The following is a 21,625-nucleotide window of genomic DNA, read 5'->3' on the forward strand; positions in this document are numbered from 1 at the left end:
ACATAAGTAGTAAGTGACAGAGCCAGACTTTGAACCTGGCAGTCTGCCTCAACATATATGATCTTCAACTGTGATTAACTGAACACACAGAACACATGTCCACACATTCATTCATACAAAGCACCAGAAATGTTATTAGCCCAAATTAAAAAACCATATATATATATATATATATACGTATATATATACATATATACATATATATACACACACACACACACAAAATCCTTGTAGTCTTACAGGCAGACTCAATGATACTCAGATTTACACTTCCACTGAAATAAAAATCCTTCTGTAATCTAAGTATAAAATTTTGCTCGGTAAGAAAAAACAACTTCTTTTGTTAATTATTTTACTCTTTGTGTAATGAAAAATCTTAGGATTGGAGAGGTGAAATCTGTAGTTTCTTCTCACAAATCTAAGGCTACAGGCCATATTTAAAATAATAGAACATGTAACTTCGCTTGAAAGCATAGAAACGTGCTCAACTGTAGATGGACAGTTTCTCTGTAAAGATGAAATAAAATGAAGCAGAGCAAGAATAAGAAGCATGGAAGGTGAGTGGAGAATAAGCAAAGCTATTAAGAAGACATCAAAAAATTAACGATGTGAAGGCAAAAAAAAAAAAAGAGAGAGAGAGAGAGAAAGGTGGCAAAAGAAAAGAACATTCAGAGAATGAGCCTGTCCTTGCACTGGTGAGAGGGTGGTGTGGGTAGGCAGTCCCCCTAGAGTAGGAGACTAATTTGCATACACAAAGGTTAGGGGTGTTAGACATAGGGCTAACTTAGGAGGCATGCTCAATCTTAAAGACCTTGTGCTATGTTCAGTCCCATCCCATCCCTAAGTATTTCTATGTTTCTGTCCTTTAAAGTCTCTGACATCTTGTGGTTTAACATTGAAACTTTCTGAACATTAAATTAATTGAAATTGCTAATGACCATCCCCACGTGCCCTTCTATGTAAGTGGAAAAAAAAAGTAATGTATCTTTACATACTTCATTATATACTTGCAACATACACACACACATTTCTTTGAGGAACCCTTGAGCCAGAGAAAGAATGAGAGGCTGCATTTCTTTTTCAAGTACACATCTAGGTTTTGTTCCAATCTGATGACGCAGGATCTGGCTTTGTATCTAGACCTCTTGCTCCAAGATTTTATTTTAATTCTAAGCAAGTGTTCCCACACAGGGACTGAAAACAAAACAGGAAAATGTTGCTTAAGTTTTCCTTTGTGCTGTTATTATATGTCTTTCAAGTGTACTGATTGTTCTGTCCCACTAATGTAGGTCATTGTACTCTCAGTTGCTTTTTTTTTATATTTGGAACTGTCTCTATCAGTCCTCCACAGTAAGGAATAGCATGTTAGTTTCACAGATATTTAGTTTTGATATTAACATATTATCTTCCCCTTCTCTCTATAACTTGAGATTTTAGTACTCCCTACATAGTAGAAATTGCCATGAAGCATAAATTAATTTCTTTTGCATACCAATACGTGGTTTTTATTTACAAAGATACTTATACTAAACCTGTCATAATCAATTTCAGTTATTATGATGTTAATAAGACCTTAGGTGTTGGTTCTTTGAAGAACAATGAATACTTTAGTCTTCAATTCTTGACAGGTTTTGATTCTGGTTTTATTAATATAGAGCTTTGTTCCATTTACCAGAAAGTTCTCTACTGCTGTAGATCAATGCCAGGAGACCTGATCTGGACCCCAGGTCTGGGACTGTCCCTCTGTTTAGTGATCCTCTGTGCTTTATTATATTTCATTCTTGCCCTTTTGCAGGAGCCTAGACATCATCTGACCTGGGGATGGGTCCTGAGTGGTGACCTAGGGCATGGTAAACCATTTACCCAAAGAACTCTAGAATGGATAAAACTAGTAGGATAAACTTGGTTCAACTTCATGGAAAAAAATGAAGTTTTTCACTAGGGAAATGAATTTTTCACTAGGGAAAGTGAACAAGCTAGATAATTCCAGAGGAGGAGCAGGATAATAGAGAGAAAATGAAGTTAAAATACCGGTGTCAGTCACAGACAGGTTTGGAATGGAAGTGAGACAAATAAATAATGGAGGGAGTGCATGGAGAAGATTGTATCACCAATGGTAAGCTTAATGTTCCTGCAAGTCTTCAAATAGTGCCTGGATAACCAGCTGTTATTCATTCAACAAATGCTTATTAAACCCCTACTCTGTGAGATAGTGAAATAGTGAGCTGAGGAACTCAGCCAATGAGGTTGGACTAGAATCAAAACATGCCTTGGCTATATGAGCTTAGCCATGCTTGTTAACATTTCAATGTTGGTTTTCTCTTTAAAAAAGAGATCATAATAACACCAATCTCATGAGATTGTTGTAAGCATTAAGTGAGTTAATACTTTATGAGTTAGTACACACAGATCACCCGCAAGAGTCTGTGTGTTTAAATCACTTCAGTTGTATCCGACTCTTTGCAACCCCATGGACTGTAGCCCACCTGCCTCCTCTGTCCATGGGATTCTCAAGGCAAGAATACTGGAGTGGGTAGCTATGCCCTCCTCCAGGAGATCTTCTGACCCAGGGATTGAACCCATGTCTCTTTTATCTCCTCCATTGGCAGGCGGGTTCTTTACAGCTAGTACCACCTGGGAAACCCACTAGAGTGTCTGGTATCCAGTAAATACACAATATAACCACTATTGTTTTCATATGTAAGCTCCTGGATATTGCAGAGCAATTTCTTAAATAGCTATGAGGTGGGAATAGATGCCTAATGGTTTATTCTCTCAGTCTGTCTTTGGTTGAGGCACACCCAGAACAAAATTTGGAGCAATGCAAATGTTTGAGGAGAGTCAAAGAATTTTTCTTCTTGTGGTTTTCCCCTCATGCTCTTCTCTGAAGCCACTCCTCTTAGATTCTTTCCTTGCTGTGAATTTCAGATGATGTCTCTATCTCTGTAGAGTCTTAGTTTGACAGCACAAAGATTTAGTAATGACATCTGCATTTGATACAATTTAAATGAGATATTCCCAAAACAGACTGAGGAAACTCATTTTGACAATTTTTCTTTTGTCCATGCAAATATTGTATACTTTAACTGGAGGAATAAAAACACAAATGATAAATGAAAAGTTTGTAATTTGGAGTACTTATATAAGTTGTTATTTGAAAATATTTATTAATTTTAAAATAAATGTAAAATGAGCTCATGTGATTCAAGGTTCTTTTAGAGGAAAAAAGGTGATATTTATATTTAGTAATTATTTCCTTTTTTTGAAAGCTTCAGGATCTTAAGTGTCATTGTTTCTTTTATACATCATGACCAATGGGGTATTTTATTCAATTATGATGGATTACATGTCACCCATCTGGACATGTTCCAGATGTAACTAATCTAAGATCAAAGTACTTAGAATTAAGTGCTTTGCTGAATTGTTTTGACTTGAACAAAGCAAGAAGACCTTTTTGAAGGAAGGACCATACCAATTTTGAAACTTTGAGAAAATTGGAACTCCTAAACTAACTAAGAATTTGCTTCTATTTTTGATCTTTCCAAACCACTTAGCCCTTTTATATGTTAATTCCATAGGAGTTAGAAACTACTACCACATGAAATCTGGTATTGGTATAAAAACAAATAACTCTAAATAACTCTTGATACAGACAGAGATATAGAGATATATAGAGAGACAGAGAGGCTGAGAGACAGAGAGAGGTGCTTTTCTTTGATCAAGAGAGAAGCTATGCAACCTTTAGAGCACAATGTTTTAACTAGTTTCACTAGGATAGGAGAAAAATAAGAACAAGATGACCAATACATTGAAGAAAACTAATTTTCTTAATCTACTGCAGTTTGTTAACAACCATTGCTTTGGCAGTGATAAATCTGCATAAATGTTTCTTGGATGGAAAGGAAATGCTTTCATCCAGAAATAACAATTTCAAGAATTGTAATTCCAAAGAAGAGAAAGAAAGCAATTTAAGTCTCAGGGACAACTGGAACCAGTTCAGTTCAGTTCAGTCGCTCAGTCGTGTCCAACTCTTTGCGACCTCATGGACTGCAGCACGGCAGACTTACCTGCCTATCACCAACTCCCAGAGTTTACTCAAACTCATGTCCATTGAGTAGGTGATACCATCCAACCATCTCATCCTCTGTTGTTCCCTTCTCCTCCCACCTTCAGTTTTGTCCAGCATCAGGATCTTTTCAAATAAGTCAGTTCTTCACATCAGATGGCCAAAGTATTGGAGTTTCAGCTTCAGGATCAGTCCTACCAATGAACACTCAGGACCAATCTCCTTGAGGATGGATTGGTTGGATCTCCTTGCAGTCCAAGGGACTCTCAAGAGTCTTCTCCAACACCACAGTTCAAAAGATGCCATGATCTTAGTTTTCTGAATGTTGAGTGAGCTTTAAGCCAAACTTTTCATTCTCCTCTTTCACTTTCATCAAGAGGCTCTTTAGGTCTTTGCTTTCTGCCATAAGGGTGGTGTCTTCTGCATATCTGAGGTTATTGATATTTCTCCTGGCTTCGAGCACAAGCTGGAATTGGAACCAAGTAGATGTCAAAAGGCAAATATTTTATGGGAGAGTGAAAGACTGTTAAGACTTAGTTCAGGGTACATTTGTCAGTGATACAGTCATATTTCTTAAAGAGTTCATTAAGCTGACATTTCCTTGTATTCTTGGAATAAGTTAGTTAAAGGAGTTAATATCATGCACAGTCTTCAATATTTTATATATTAAACTATTACTTTTCCAACATCATAGTAGTCATCAACCTTGGAAGTGTAGTTGTTTTTGTTGGGCTTATAAACTTCTAACAATAGTGTGATATTTATTAAGGACTTTTCAAAATAATTCAGTACATTGTGCATGAAAAGAAAATCTTTCCAATTCTGATAAATAGGAATATTGAGGCACCTAAGGATATACAAGTATATTATATTATTATACCAGATATATATATATATAATATAAAAAATGTCTCTATTAGTGACTTAAATAATATTTTTGATGATTCATCCAAATATTTGGACTACAGGAATCCCTATATAATGTTTTTTAGGTACTTGAATTATTATACCCATAGTGAGATTTATCGAAGTATGGCAAATAAAATATGTACTAGAATTCTTGATGTGAATCCAATAAATCCAATTAAAAAGATCAGTGAAATATATACAAAGTCAAAATTTAAATAATATACACAATGCAACAGTTGTGAATGTTTGAAGAGTTAATTCATTGGAAATTCTATCACAATCTGTAATACTTAGGCACTGATGATTATTCATTCAAATTATTGAATCTATTATACACTATTCATTAGTTTAATCAGTAAAACTGTACTGTAAATAAGACAAAGTTCCTATTCTTGGCAGACAGAATAAAGTAAATGGGCAGTGATAATAGCAGAGCTTGGAGAATTCATAGGAAAAGTCCTAGACAGCCATGGAACTATCCATGGAAGAAAGAGAATTGACATCTTAGCTGAGACCAGAAGGATGTGTAAAGTACATCTGTGCTAATGAGAGCAGTAGGGAGACATAAAACACGTTTGACAAAGGCTCAGAAATGAGAGAGATTTATGACACAGAAGGGAAAGTGAAAATAATTCAGTGACCTGGAATGTATTAATAGTAAGCATCTAATAAATATTTCTGAATGAATGAGAGACTGACTGACTAAACGAATGAGTGAGAAATATTGAAGTGTGAAGAGGTAGACCAGAGATAAAGTTTTGTAAGCATGTGTGTTAGGCCTTCAGAGAATTTCATTTTCTGGATATACAAATGAACAGTATTTGAGTGAATAAGAATAACCAGAAAACAACAATCATTAGTTGGAGGAAATAAAATATGGGGGAAAAAAATGAAAAAAGGACTTCAATAAACTGTGCCTGATAGAACTGGAAATAATGGCCTGAAAAATGGTTATAATACCGATTTTCTCACTAAGATCCTAAAGATTCTCAAAATATTATTTATTTACTTTTGGCTGTCCTTTGTCTTTGCTGCTGCATGGGCTTTTTCTCTAGTTGTAGTGAACAGGGGCTACTCCCCAGCTGCAGTGTGCAGACTTCTCACTGGGGGGGCTTCTCTTCTTGCAGAGCATAGGCTTTAAGGCTCTTGGGCTTCAGTAGTTGCAGCATGTGGGTTCAGTAATTGTGGTGTCTGGGCTCTAGAGCACAGGCTCAATAGTTGTGGTCCACAGGCTTAGTTGCTCCATAGCATGTAGGATCTTCCTGGATGAGGGATCCAACCCCTGTCATCGGTATTGGCAGGTGGATTCTTTACCACTGAGCCACCAGGGAAGCCCCAAGAACCTAATGATTCTTGATAGAGAAATCTCTAGCCTGAAATGTTTAAATTTTTATTAACTGGTTTTATACATGACATTTTGTAAATTGTATTATTTATCCAGTATATTTTTATTACCCATGCATTAATTTTCATATATTCATATATTTTCATATTTTTAAGACTTTAAAAGTATTGCATTGATTTGGAAGAGTTTTAAAAACAGCACTGAAACTTTTCTAATGAGATAAGAAAGGTTATTTTTCAATAACTATTTAGTTGTATATAATAAACATAATGATAACCCATAAAGATAATATATTTATTAATAAAATTTCCTTCTAGAGACAAGGTAGTATGTAACTGTTAATTAACTTTATTAATAGCTATTGCATGTTCATAGGGTTTAAAGAATCTATAGTTTAAATATACTGTTGTGTTTTCATGGACTCTAGTATAACTAAAAGCACATCAATTTATAGTTTGGACTATGAAATAGAATATCAATGGATAGATTTGTTTTTCTTGTGCTAAAATTAAGTCGAATAGTCCTTAAGTTGAAATACAATGTCTTATGACATGTGTGTCTTTCTCAGCTGAAAATAGCCTGTTGAAATAAAACTTAAAGTTAACTAATGTTTAACTAATATTAGCAAATATAGTAGACCTTGATGTAAGTAAATTGCAGATCAAAGCTGTTAATTCCTAATTATCTCTAAATCAACTTAAAATACTTTGACAGAAAATGATATAAAGGATTACTGACTTTAATTTCATACTATGGAAATACCATACTCAAAGATTTACTCATATAAAAACAGAAAAAATGATTAATTATTCTATGAAATTGATCTTCAAGTAGGAGCCTAGTTAAATATTTAGAATTTATGTTTCTTTATCCAAATACTTTTACTTAGCAATTATTTTTTAAAGGTGCTGTACTGTTTTCTGGGGATATATCGGTTAACAAACTAGATTAAAAATCTTGAAATGCTTATGACTTGTGCTCTAGAGAGTGGAGAGAAATAATCAACAAAGAGGTAAATCATATTCATGGTATGTTAAGAGGAAACATACTGTGGAGAAAAATGAAGCAGGTAGAGGAAAATAGTGAGTGTTAGGATGGAGTTTGCATTGTAATTAGATAGTCTTGGAAGGACTCACTGAAAAGGCCTAATCTAAGCAAGATTTGAAATGAGAAAGTGAGCATTACAGTATCTGGGAGAATAACATTCCAGGCAAGGGACCCAAGTTTAAAAGCCCTGAGGTAAGATCCTACCTGGCATGCCCAGACAAAATTGGCAGCCTGGTGGGAGCAGTGTGGATGGGGGAGAAAGTAGGAAAAGAGCTCTAGAAAATCATTGTTTTCTTCTTTGGCAGTTTTAGTGGGTAGGGATGGGGCGCTGACATTGCAGACAGTATAGGATCTCTCAGTTCATTGTAAAAATTTGGCTTTTATTGACAATAAAATAGAGAAGCACTGGAAAGTCTTACAGAAAAGCATGACATGACCAGGGTTATAGTTTATAAGGAATATTTAGAGAGCTCCCTGAAACAGATGCTGACCTCAACACAATTTGAAAGCCCATTTTTGAGGCACCAAATGATGAGGAGAGAATAAAGGCTTTTGTTCTCATTCAGGAAATAATGACTTTTGGGTAGTTTGATGGTGATGAATGTGGTTATAGCATGAGGCTTGAGATGAGAAGGGGCCTCTTTTGCAATGGTTTACACCATTTTCATAAAGTTGATCAGCTTTTAGCTCTTGCATGAACCTATTGAAGAGGAATTTCTTTGCAGAAGTTATTGAAGATCATCTGGCAAACAGAAGGAAAGAAATCATAGACCAACTTGCAGTATGAGTAAGAGCTGGCTTTGTTTGGTCTGCAGCATTTTAAATTATTAATGCTAAACTTGTGGTTTTTGTTTTTAAGAAATACAGAGAGTAAATTGATGGAAACATTTACCAAAAACTGAGGGGAAAAAAAAAACCCACAAAACAAAAGCAAACAAAAAAAATGTCTGCTATGTTGCCAGAAAACTCCTAAGGAGCTAAGAGCAGTAGCAGAGTGACCTGTTCAGATCATTACTGTAGTACACAAGTTCAAGATGATGAAAGCCTGGACCAAGGTGGCTTTAGGGGAGGTGGTGAGAAGTGTTTGAATGCTGGATATGTTTTGAAGGTAAAGTCAACAAGATTTGCAGAAAAACTGGTTGTAGGAAGAAGGAAAACAAAAGCAGGCAAGCATGACTCCAAGTTGTGAGTCCTGGGTAGTTGTAAGGATAAAATTATTTAATGAGATTGGAAACACTGGGAAATGAAGAATAGAACTCAATTTGAGATACAAGTTTGAGGTACCTATTAGACAGTCACATAAAGGGATTAAGAAGGCAGTTGGATTCTGCATCTGGACCTCAGGAGGAGAGATCAAGCCTGGAGATGTTGAGTGTGGGAGGCATCAGTATAGATGACATTTAGATCTGCAAGCTTTGGTGAAATCACTATGTGGGTAAGTCTGGATTGAACAGAAGATAAGGCCAAGGACTGGGCACTGTGGTATTCCAATTTTAGAAAGTTAGGGAGGAGAAAATGTAGTAAGTCTTGAGCGGGATTGAGAAGAGGTAGCTGAAGATGTAAGAGGAGAAAAAAGACAGTGTGGTGTCCTGGAAATCAGTGGAACAATCAATTGTTTCAAATACTGCTATTAGATCAAGTATGATGGAGGCTGAAAGTTGATCATTTGGGGGTTTCTGTTGACCACCTAGAGCCGGAGTCAGAACGTTTGTTTGCTTGCTTTGTGCTGGAAACACAGTGATACACTGTCACCTTTTCTTAACCTTCATTTCGGCTCACTCCCTGTCTCCAAAGATATACTTTCTTTCTTTTTTCCCTCCCACTGGATAAAATACAAGCGATTAGGTTCATTTTTCAGAGTTTTTATTGTGATCTTATTCTCCTTCTCTGAACTAATATATTAATTATGATTAGATCTAAGAAGTTCCTCAAGTCTTAGCCACTCATTTACATACACATTCTTTGACCACACCTATAGATAGTTGATCTCATCCTACACATATGAAAATTATTGTTATATCTCCTGATGTCTCCTTACTCTCACACTGTTGTACCAGTTTCTTTGGCACACCTAGAAATTGATGAATCAAAGGGGATTTCAAAATGTTCATCAAGTTGTCAGTTTCATCTACTTCCATTTCTCATTTCAAAGAGTCTTATCATTATTAATGATCCTTAAGTAGCCTTCATTCTTTCACCTATCCATTTACTCAACAAACTTGTATCACTGGGAGGGGTATTAGGAATGTAGCTCTTCCAGTAATCTAAAGCAAATGTAGTAATATAATTAAAAAAACATAATAATAATAATATGAACATAATTACCTAGACTAAAAATCAGATTACTTGCTTCATAAATCATTTTTAGTTAAATTCTAATCACTAAGGTAAAAGTACCCATAGAGGCCCCCAAATCTTAGCCATCTGCAAGTAAATGTGATTTATATGGCATCCTTATACTAAAAAAAGATAATGGTTTCGATGGGTAGAGCATAATATTAATTTGGTCATTTGGTCATAAAAAGAGATTTTTTTTTTCTTTTTATCTACAAAAACTAATTTCAGAGAAGAGTAACTTTTAAATCTAAGAACCAATTGTTTAATCAGGCTGATATTTTCAGTTGGAATGAATTCCTTTGACAGCTTGAACATATATCCACTGACATGTCTGTAATGGAAATCATTTCAGAAGATGCTAGACTGACACAGACTTCCCATGGCCTCGCAGCAAGACAGTGGTAGTCTTGAGGAATGATACTTTTCATCTTTTTGAAGATAGACACTCTCCAGTTGTCACCCCACAGGAAATCAGGAAGCATGCTAAACTCCAGTGGACTTGGAATTACACAGCCAAGTGCCAGTGGAAATAGCCTATCCAATATTATGATTTATTTTGAAGGAGAGTTTAAAAAAAAAAACAGAAAAGGAAAAAAATGGAAGTAAGCTGCACGCAACATGGCCAAACAGCTGTCTGGTTTTCTGTCTCAGAAACAGCTTGGAACTAACTATTCTCACAAGATCTCTTGGCAGAGTAGCTTGATGAAAATACCAAAGCTGTGAGGAGAAGTGTTCTTTTGCTGAATCCTTTCTGTAGCTATCATATGGTGTATGATATGATTTAGGTGTTCAAATTTAGGTGTTCAAACCTAAATTCTAACATATGCACCATTTTTTTAGAGTTCCTTTATGTTTAAATGAGGCACTTATTCCATGTACAGAACAAGTGCAGCTCACTGTAGCATTAACACCAAATAAACCTTAATAGTTTTTAGAAACGTTAATCCTAGACATGTTCTGATTTCCTTTTTTCAAATGGCTTTTTTAGAAGCAGTCAAGGAAGAGCTTGATAAGACAAATTTAAGTGTGAATTCAAGGACACTGGTGATTTTTTGGGTGCCCAAACTAATCTCTAAGAGGAACTCATTTTAGCTGCTGTATACATCTATTTATTCATTCTTTAATGGATACCGTCTTAAGTAATAGAGACAACTTGATTTTAAACACATTTCTGGCTCACCTGCTAGATGCCAGAACTGTGAAATATACAAGATCTATGTTACTCTTCAAATGTTCGGTGTCAGAGGGAGGACGTTCAGCATTTCGAGATTCATTATTTTAGGAGACCTTGAATTTTATCATCCTCAAATGTTGATTAAGTGAATTTATTTTTTATTAAGTATTCAAAGTAGAGTCAATTAGCTGGGACATTTCATATTTTTATCACGAGGCATTTTGAGTCTATCCTTTGTGACATCAGAATTAGTTTCTCATCTCAGAGCTTGCTGTGTTTATTCCTCTAGTGACTCAGTAGTTTATTGGCAGTCAGTCTGTAAAATGCTCTCGGGGATTATCTAAATGCAGAATGTTAGGAATGGAAACACATATTACTTCTCCTGTCAAAAAAAATGTAATTAACACACATGATATATCATCTTGCAAAAGTAGATGAAAATTCCACTGGGTGACCTCAAGTCACAGTTTCCAGTGCACTTACAGACTGTCATGTTTCTGAATAGCTCCCAGCCCAGGACTCTTTTCTTCTTGTAATCCTGTCTCTTTAGCCTCCTGTATGTGCATACACACAGTATGTGCATGTGTTCAGCCCAAAACCCACCACTCAATTTCAGTTTCTTTAACGGTTTTGATTTGATTTGGTTTATTGCATAGGTAAGAATGCATTAACAAAGTACAAAAAATTGAATGTACTTTTTCCTATCTGTATTTTGAGAGTTTCCTCATTGTTTTGTGTGGTACACATAATTCACTGTATAGATGTATAATTTATTTAACCCATCTCTTATTGATGAATATTAGGTTCTTTCCAGTCTTTTGCTATTTTCAAAAAATATTATAGAAATTTGGTGCATTTTTACATATCACTAATTACATGTTAATTGTATACACACACACACATACATATATATTAATAAAACATTTGTGTAGTGTAATTTCCCAGAAGTGGAATTTCTAAGTAAAAAATTCTGTGCATTTGTAATTTTGACAGGTATTGCTAAATTCACCTTTATAAGGATTTATACCATTTTACATTCAACCTGTAAATGTGTAACAATTGCTGTACCCCAGGGAGTATTATTAATATTTTAGGATTCAACAACTTGAAAAAATGGAGAAAGCTTTTAGAGTGGATTTAATTAAGAGTTCTGTTATAAATGAGGTTCACTATCTTATCAGAAGTTTAATAGCCATTTCTGTTTCTTTAAATAGTTACATCTTTTGTCTATTTTTATGTTATGTCATTGGTATTTTTTCTTGTTGATTTATAGAAGTTCTTTAAGCATTATAAAAATAATTCCTTTATCTGTGACAGAAGTACTTCTTATTTTATATAATGGTTTACCTCCCCCGTACCCCCATTAGAATTTTCTGCTCTTGAAATCCCTGTGAGAGCATGTGGGCCTCAATTCACCTTTGAAGGATAATCATTTCTCTGATTTTTCATGGAAAATGGTATGGTTACATTTGATTTCTTCTGGTGTCAATTTTGCAAAATTATTTTCCTAAAGAATATTCCATTCTACTCAAGTTTTAATATATTTTCAAAGAGCATATTTTTCATAGAATGTGTGATAGCCTTGGTAAATTTTGCCTTCTTAAGCTATCACTTTCTAAAAAAGTAATAACAAAAGCCACCTTACTGAAATGTCTCATTGTGATTGGAGATTTGTGTAATTTTTCTGGTAATGTGTCGATTTTTACTCTCTTTATATATTTTAAGGCAATATAATTAGATACTTTCAAGCTCAGAATAAAAAGAAATTCGAGTTCCTGATTTCTTGTTTTTGTCTGATATTTTGTTTTCTGGTTTCCCACCAGAAAATATATGGGAATATATGCCAGAATCTTAAATAATTTTTGGTTGCAATAATTTTCAGAAAAAGAATGACTGATTTAAGAATTTTTGGAAATCCTAGGAAGTTCAAGTAGATGCACTGACTTGGAACATAGAAATATAATTAATTGCAGTATATAGAAAATGCCTGAAATAGAAACAAATAAATTGCAGGTACATGTACATTCATAATATTTCTCAATTACTTCACTGCATTCTAGTACATATGAACCTGTATCTGCCTAACTGAGAGAAGGGGAGCTTGACTGTTGGTCTAAGAAAAGTTAAATAAAACCAGATATGTAGGTCTTGGTAACCTTAATTGTTAAATTATTTCCCAAATTGTGTAGATTCATATTTCTCTGATCAATGGGAGACCGAGTGCTGATGATCCTTCTCCTGAACTGCTAGAATTTACCTCTGCTCGTTATATTCGCCTGAGGCTTCAGAGGATCCGCACCTTGAATGCCGATTTGATGATGTTTGCTCACAAAGACCCAAGAGAAATTGACCCCATTGTCACCCGCAGAGTAAGTTATGAGGAATCATATTGGAATCTGTGAATAATATTGGGCCTATTGTTTTAATAGTCTGTTAAATGGTTTTTTAAAATTTTTTTAATGATTTTATTCATGTATGGTTGTGCAGGGTCTTCATGCTGCGTGGGCTTTTCTCTAGTTGCCACGAGCAGGGGTTACTCGCTAGTAGCGGGGCGTAGACTTCTCACCACGGTGGCTGCTCTTGTTCCAGAGCACGGGCTCTGGTGCCCACAGACCTCAGTAGTTGCGGCTTCCAGGCTCTAGAGCACTGGCCCAGTTGCTGTGATGCGTGGGCTCAGCTGCTCTGCCACGTGGGGTCTTCCCAGACTGGGGATTCTTTACCACTGAGCCACCAGGAAAGCCATCAGGTGTAATTTAGATTCTAGTTTTCCATGCTTGTATCTAGTGAGAGAGGCCTGGGAGCTGGGAGTCCTCAGCCACAGTCCTTGGCTCTGCCATCAAAAGCTCTGGGGCCCTGGGGAGCACCTGTTCCTCCCTCAGTCGTGTCTGACTCTTTGAACCCCACGGACTATAGCCCACCAGGCTCCTCTGTCCATGGGATTTCCCAGGCAATAATAATGGAGTGGGGTGGCATTTCCTTCCTCCATAATTGTCTGTTAAATAGTTTTTAAAAATAGTTTTCAGTGGGGGAATGAAAGACTTTAAAATTTCATGGGCCTTCCTTTGTTTAAATTCAAACTCTGGGCCACTTATTAGATGTGTAACAAATATCAAACTTTTTAACATTTCTAAACTTTAGTTTCCTCTTGGTACGGTGGAGCTCATACTGCCTAGTTTATTCTCTTGATTTTGAGGACAAAGTTAGTTTTTCCACACCTTGGGTTATCTGTACTACTATTATAATTGGCCTTGTGGGCTTGTAACCCACACTAAGAAATGCATTTTATATCATGACTCAGTACATATACACACACAGGCAGACACTCACACCACATCACATCCTGATAAACTTTAATATGCATGGAATCAACTGGTGATGTTGTAGAAATGCAGATTTGAATTCAGTAGATCTAGGACAGAACTGAGAAACAGCAGTTCTAACAATTTTGCAGGTGATAAGTAACTGAACTGATGGATGCCACTGGTCCATGGACCATTTTATCTAAATAAATAATTTAGTTTCATGCTTCTTTAATGAATCACAATGCACTTCTAGTTCAAAAGAATACAGATATTAGGGAAAAAACTGACTGTATACACGTTTATTTTCCTTTATGAATTGAATATCAGGGGAAAAAATAGTTATATCAGTGGAAACAGAAGCTAGTAGAAGTGTTGTTTTCAAACAGAAATTTGAGAGATTATGACATAGATGACCTGCCCAGGTTCAGGCAGTTCAGTTAAGTCGCCCAGTCATGTCTGACTCTTTGCGACCCCATGAACTGCACCACGCCAGGCCTCCCTGTCCATCACCAACTCCCGGAGTCTACCCAAACTCCTGTCTGTGATGTCATCCAACAATCTCATCCTCTGTCATCCCCTTCTCCTCCTGCCCTCAATCTTTCCTAGCATCAGGGTCTTTTCAAATGAGTCAGCTCTTCAAATCAGGTGGCCAAAGTATTGGAGTTTCAGCTTTAGCATCAGTCCTTCCAATAAATATTCAGGGCTGATTTCCTTTAGGATGGACTGCTTGGATCTCCTTGCAGTCCAAAGGACTCTCAAGAGTCTTCTCCAACACCACAGTTCAAAAGCATCAGTTCTTCGGCACTCAGCTTTCTTTATAGCTCAGGTTGCTATGAGTCATAACTATGCTTCCTCCTATCCATGTCCCGCCAGGTTCTCTGGTTTATGTCATCTCCCTTTTATGCATGTATACAACCAAGACAGTATTAGCTAGAGACTCAGTTCAGTAGTAAATCCATAAATCAAATACATGCAAACAGAATATCTACTGTGTGACTAGAAGCAAAGGAGAAAAGAGAATTGTAGGGAGAAACTGAGATTGTGAGACAAAACATTGTTCCACAATGACCCTACTGGGGTTCAACTGTTGCCACCAGTTAGCAAAGTGCTGACCCTACAGACTGAATATTGAAGGGCAGTGCTTTTCACAAATATGTGAGGACTCCTCATACATTTTCTCATTGCTTAACTTCCTCACACCTAACTTCTCCATCATTACAAAATAACTTTTAAAGTTTATGTCCTCATACAAGACATGTTGGATGTTATAGTGCCCTTTCCAAACCTGGAATAATTTTGACTTGTGTTATATTTCAATCTGTTGCAAATTGTCTTCTGCAAAAGTCATCATTATTTTACAGCAAAGTTTAGATTCTTCACTTATTAAAAAATCACTTTTAATTATAATTTTGGCATGACTTAAAAATACACACCAAGGAAGACTGAATAATTTTGAAGTGAAATTTAATCTTTCCCGACAGTATATCTATCAAAGAAAAAAATCAATGGAAGTAAACATGTTCCTTTTATCATCTTTTGCTGAAGGCAGAGAGGGTGTTGGGGTGCACATCTATTATTTGTAACTTCATTGTATATGAACCTTTAATATAGTGCAGTAAAGTTCAACATATAATTATATTTTTTAAAGTACTCAAGTTCTGTAAACCTACATATAAATTAAATATATAAAAATGGGATATTGAATTTTAACTCTTCATGACTTAGAAATGAAGCATTACACATTTATATTTAAAGCAAATGTTGCAGTTTTAAAAACATCTACAAAACTTCTGTATCAGCTTTCTGAGCAACTATGCCTGTTTGTATCTGTATTATTAGGTGATGAAGTTAGTGAAAAGCAGAGTTTAACGTCTAAATTAAATCTAAACTTCCTTGCAAGTTACAATAGTGTGAGGTGTAAGTATATCAAGTAAGATAAAGTAACACAAAATATTATAAAAGCTACTGTATATAAACAGCAAAAACAAAAAGAAAAAAAATGTTTAAAAAAGAAGTAAATTAGAAAAGAGAATTTGTAGTCAGGGAACTCAGATTTGTATCCATCTATTTATTCTCACTAAATATGTGTTTGTGTGTTTAGTGTAAATAATTGGAATAATAGAACTATCTACCACCATGATGGCTATTTGGATTCCACAAGGTAATATGAAATACTTTCACAACTAACTATAACTTGTGATATACAAATTAGTTAAAAAATTTTAATTGTCCAGTTGTATAAATTATGAGTAACCTTTCAAAAATAGCTAGGTAGATGAAAATAATTTGAGGCAGTCCTATGTTAACCTAAACAGGAAGGTAATTGCATGGACATTTTAACATAATAATGAAGAAATAGTGTTCTGCACATCTAGTTTACGTCTTGCATTATATTAAACCAGTCTTGTAGTTAATTACTTTTCATGTGCTTCTTGATATACTTAAGAAATGTGTCCTCATGAGCACCATTTCCCTTACATTTGTTGATTCTTTTCAAATTCATTAAGTAGAACAGTCTGCATATGATTCGTGAACACTGGCATTCCTAAAATGGTAATAAAAGAGGTTTTCTGTCTTTCAACTTTTATGAAGAATTATTGTCCTTGTTTCCCCCACCCCATAACAGTTTGCTTTCGATAATAAATGCTCCAGTATGGAGTTTGTGTACTGTGCAGCACTTTATGTTGCTGTGGGAAATAAATTTCTAAAATGCCCACCTAACATAAACTATAGAGGCATTCTGCCCCTGGGCCATGGTTTCAATGTGAGGAGTTACTGGATACTCTTGTGAGCCTTCAGTTGTTCTCTACAGCGTCCAACTAACGGTAGAAGCATAAAGCCAAGTTTTTAACTGAATGCTCCTTCCACCTTGCAGTAATCTTAACAGGATTTCTCTCTGGATTGCTTTTTGCAGTATTACTACTCGGTCAAGGATATTTCGGTTGGAGGGATGTGCATCTGCTACGGTCATGCCAGGGCTTGTCCACTTGATCCAGTGACAAATGTATGTATATTTTTAGGCTGCTTAGGTAAAATGAAGCTCTGAACTGTAAAATGCTTCACAAGAAGCTTTGCTGGCAGGGACGCTGTGAATGGGTGTCAGGTCCCCACTTAGACGGTGTAACAGAAAGCCATGCCAGGGTGAAATAGAGCTGGCAGTTAGGATGATAGACTTTGAAGGGAGCCATTACAGTATCAGAAAACAGATTAGTTTTTCCCAAAAAGGCTCCAAACCAGTCTATCTATTTTGAAACCTCTCTAGCTATGACAGCCTGCTGCATGATTTAGCTTTAGAGAATGCCTGTCATCAATCAACCTGTTTCTTTTATGAATTTTCATCAAAAAATATTAATGCAAACAAATGAAAAATGTACCTGGAAGTAAATATAAATGACCATGGAACCAGAGACCGAGGTAAGATGGGGCAGTAAGGAGTAGAGTAAAAGAGAGTATTCAAGAGAGCTTGAAATCGCCAGGCCAGAAAATGCTGGAATGGTTTTGGGTTGCATTTTTCATTAATGACAATGTATTAAGTGAACATAACCTAAGCAAAGAAGATGAATGAGTATCTGTTTTTCTCAGGCATAAACAATCTGGTGAAATACAGAATCATCTACTTTATGTATGGTAGAAATATTTTGGATAGTGAGATCAGTGAATATAGCTACCTAGGTAAATACTTTTTCCTACTACAACTGTAATGCAAATGATATTTCTTTCAAAGCTAGTTTTCTGAGTAATGGATCATAGTATTACCTGCTGCTGCTGCTGCTAAGTCGCTTCAGTCATGTCTGACTCTGCGACACCATAGACGGCAGCCCACCAGGCTCCTCCGTCTCTGGGATTCTCCAGGCAAGAACACTGGAGTGGGTTGCCATTTCCTTCTCCAATGAATGGAAGTGAAAAGGGAAAGTGAAGTCGCTCAGTCATGTCCGACCCTCAGCGACCCCATGGACTGCAGCCTACCAGGCTCCTCCATCCATGTATTACTTGGGAAGATTCAAATCCCTGGCATAGTTTTCTTCACAAGGTTGTGGTCCTGCTTTCTGCAGGGTGTGGGCACTGTCTATCAGATGTGCTGATGAGCAGTATTTCCCATGATTTGAGAACCTGCACAGCAGCCTTGGAAGGATGGTTCCATGCAGTGAAATAAGACTGTACTCAAAACACTTGCAGACAGGAGATTCAGGCTTGGAGTATTAGATTTCTGCTCTATCCCTGCCTCTCCATGCCTAACCATCTACTCTCTGCCCTCTTCCTATGCTAAATGCTAATAGTCAGTTCACTTCAGTTGTTCAGTCATGCCCGACTCTTTGCAACACCAGGCACTGCAGCACACCAGGCTTCCCTGTCCATCACCAACTCCCAGAGCTTGCTCAAACTCATGCTCATTGAGTCAGTGATGCCATCCAACCATCTCGTCCTCTCTCACCCCCTTCTCCTCCTGCCCTCAATCTTTCCCAGCATCAGGGTCTTTTCCAGTGAGTCAGCTCTTCGGATCAGGTAGCCAAAGTACTGGAGCTTCTACTTCAGCATCAGTCCTTCCAATGTTAATAGTACTTTGATGGAAACCTTAAAATGGATACATCCAACCCAGAAAACCTGTGGATCTCAAGAATCAGAGAAGTGATTCTAGTCTTCAAGACCACTCCTGATTGGGCCTTCATTCTCTGCTCATCTGAGCCCAGTGATTCCAGTACCAGCCTGAACCTCCCTCCTAAAGCTGATGTTGATCAAATATATTCATCACTCCTGCTGCTGGAACCTCTTCCTTCCCAGACTGACAGGAGTTTTAGATTTTGGTACAGAGTCTCCATGTTTTCTCTTGTCTTCATTCTACCTTTCAGGAGAAGCCCCTCATTTATGGTTCCAAAGAATGCTGAAAGTATGCTTCCCCACCATGTGCCCTGCTTTTTTTTTTTTTTTTACTAGAAATCCCGCTGTGAATGCGAGCATAACACGTGTGGTGATAGCTGTGACCAGTGCTGTCCTGGATTCCATCAAAAACCTTGGAGAGCAGGCACTTTTCTGACCAAAACTGAATGTGAAGGTATGTTCCAGACAGTCCAACACCATGTGGAAGTCTTCCTTTCCTGGGGCACAGGTGGTATAAACACATACTGATTTCAGGTAAACTCATGTGTCAAATTCATATGCATTTTATCCAAGACAGTAGCTGGAAGCTCTTTTACTCTCCTGTTTTAGAGTTTTCAAGATTTTATTTTTTTGACAAATATTTACAAAACACTTATGAATTTACCGCTATGTGAGAATTATGAGAAGTAGATAAAAGCATAATATACACATACTGTTATCAGGGGTGAATCTGAAGCTTATAGCGTAACATATATGAACTTCTGAAAGTGTTAGTCACTCAGTCATGGCCAACTCTTTTGTGGCCCCATGAACTGTAGCCCACCAGACTCCTCTGTCCATGGGGTTTCCCAGGCAAGAATACTGGAGTGGGTTGCCATTTTCCTTTCCTGGTGATCTTTCTAACCCAGGGATTGAACCCATGGCTCCTGAATTGCAGGCGGATTCTTTACTGTCTAAGCCACCAGGTAAGCCCCCATATGAACTTCTGCTGAACTATAAATCTAAACTAGCCAGAAAGCCCAATTTAACTGAATTCAAACATTACCATTTTAGTGAATCACATTAAGTGAATCACCCAATCACATTTTTTCAGTTCAAGAGGTGTATATGGCCTCCAACACAGGCTTGGCAGACATTTTAAACTAATAGTAACAAATTATTACTATTTTAGTAATAGTACACACACACACATAGAGAGGGAGAGAGAAATGTAAATAAACATACAGTAAAACCTACTGGATATAGAGATTACCCTTCTAAATAGGTATGTTTATAAAATGGTTATCAAACCAGTATAGCTGCAGATTCTCTGCCTATTCCCCTTTTATATAGTTCCTCCCCTAGTAAGTAGCTTTTGAATACCTGTCATCTAATAAATGGAGAAAACCAGAGGGGAGAGATCATACCCTAAAGCTTAGACTCATTTTATTATCTAGGAAGAAGAAGGCCCCTGATTGATTAGTTATACTTATTAAAGGGTAGGGTTTGGGGACAGTAGTTGTGAAAAATAGGAGAGAAGGTAACTGGGAGAGGGCAAGAAAACAAATGAGTGGAGAAAGAATATCTATTTAGCAATCCATTAATATTTTCAATGTGTTGTTTCACATTAATAATAATATAAAATGCTACTATTAGACATGGTGTCTGTGACAATCACAGAGTGCCTGACGAACTATGGACAGAGGTTCATGACATTGTACAGGAGACAGGGATCAAGACCATCCCAAGAAAAAGGCATGCAAAAAAGCGAAATGGCTGTCTCAGGAGGCCTTACAAATAGCTGTGAAAAGAAGAGAAGCAAAAAGCAAAGGAGAAAAGGAAAGATATAAGCATCTGAATGCAGAGTTCCAAAAAATAGCAAGGAGAGATAAGAAAGCCTTCCTCAGTGATCAATAGAAAGAAATAGAGGAAAACAACAGAATGGGAAAGACTAGAGATCTCTTCAAGAAAATTAGAGATACCAAGGGAACATTTCATGCAAAGATGTGCTCGATAAAGGACAGAAATGGTAGGGACCTAACAGAAGCAGAAGATATTAGGAAGAGGTGGCAAAATACACAGAAGAACTTTACAAAAAAGATCTTCACGACCCAGATAATCACGATGGTGTGATCACTCACCTAGAGCCAGATATCCTGGAATGTGAAGTCAAGTGGGCTTTAGAAAGCATCACTATGAACAAAGCTAGTAGAAGTGATGGAATCTCAGTTGAGCTGTTTCAAATCCTGAAAGATGATGCTGTGAAAGTGCTGCACTCAATATGCCAGCAAATTTGAAAAACTCAGCAGTGGCCACAGGACTGGAAAGGGTCAGTTTTCATTCTAATCCCAAAGAAAGGCAATGCCAAAGAATGTTCAAACTACCGCAAATTGCACTCATCTCACATGCTAGTAAAGTAGTGCTCAAAATTCTCCAAGCCAGGCTTCAGCAACATGTGAACCGTGAACTTCAGATATTCAAGCTGGTTTTAGAAAGGGCAGAGGAACCAGAGATCAAATTGCCAACATCTGATGGATCAGCGAAAAAGTGAGAGAGTTCCAGAAAAACATCTATTTCTGCTTTATTGACTACGCCAAAGCCTTTGATTGTGTGGATCAGAATGAACTGTGGAAAATTCTGAAAGAGATGGGAATACCAGACCACCTGACCTGCCTCTTGAGAAACCTATATGCAGGTCAGGAAGCAACAGTTAGAACTGGACATGGAACAACAGACTGTTTCCAAATAGGAAAAGGAGTACGTCGAGGCTGTATATTGTCACTCTGCTTATTTAACTTCTATGCAGAGTACATCATGAGAAATGCTGGGCTGGAAGAAACACAATCTGGAATCAAGACTGCCAGAGAAAT

General features: G+C 36.8%; 1 protein-coding gene across 2 annotated transcripts in view; it reads left to right on the forward strand.

The window, feature by feature from the left end:
• Positions 1-21,625, forward strand: part of LAMA2 (laminin subunit alpha 2) — a 676,446-nt gene that overhangs the window by 237,524 nt on the left and 417,297 nt on the right. For both annotated transcript variants that reach the window (XM_040238873.1, XM_040238874.1), the window contains exons 5-7: positions 13,068-13,247; positions 17,095-17,184; positions 19,113-19,230. In XM_040238873.1, coding sequence (XP_040094807.1) covers positions 13,068-13,247; positions 17,095-17,184; positions 19,113-19,230 — 388 coding nt within the window. The remainder of the gene's footprint in view (positions 1-13,067; positions 13,248-17,094; positions 17,185-19,112; positions 19,231-21,625) is intronic.

The sequence above is a fragment of the Oryx dammah genome, unplaced genomic scaffold, assembly GCF_014754425.2.
Source record: "Oryx dammah isolate SB20612 unplaced genomic scaffold, SCBI_Odam_1.1 HiC_scaffold_4, whole genome shotgun sequence".
Taxonomy (NCBI): Eukaryota; Metazoa; Chordata; class Mammalia; order Artiodactyla; family Bovidae; genus Oryx; species Oryx dammah.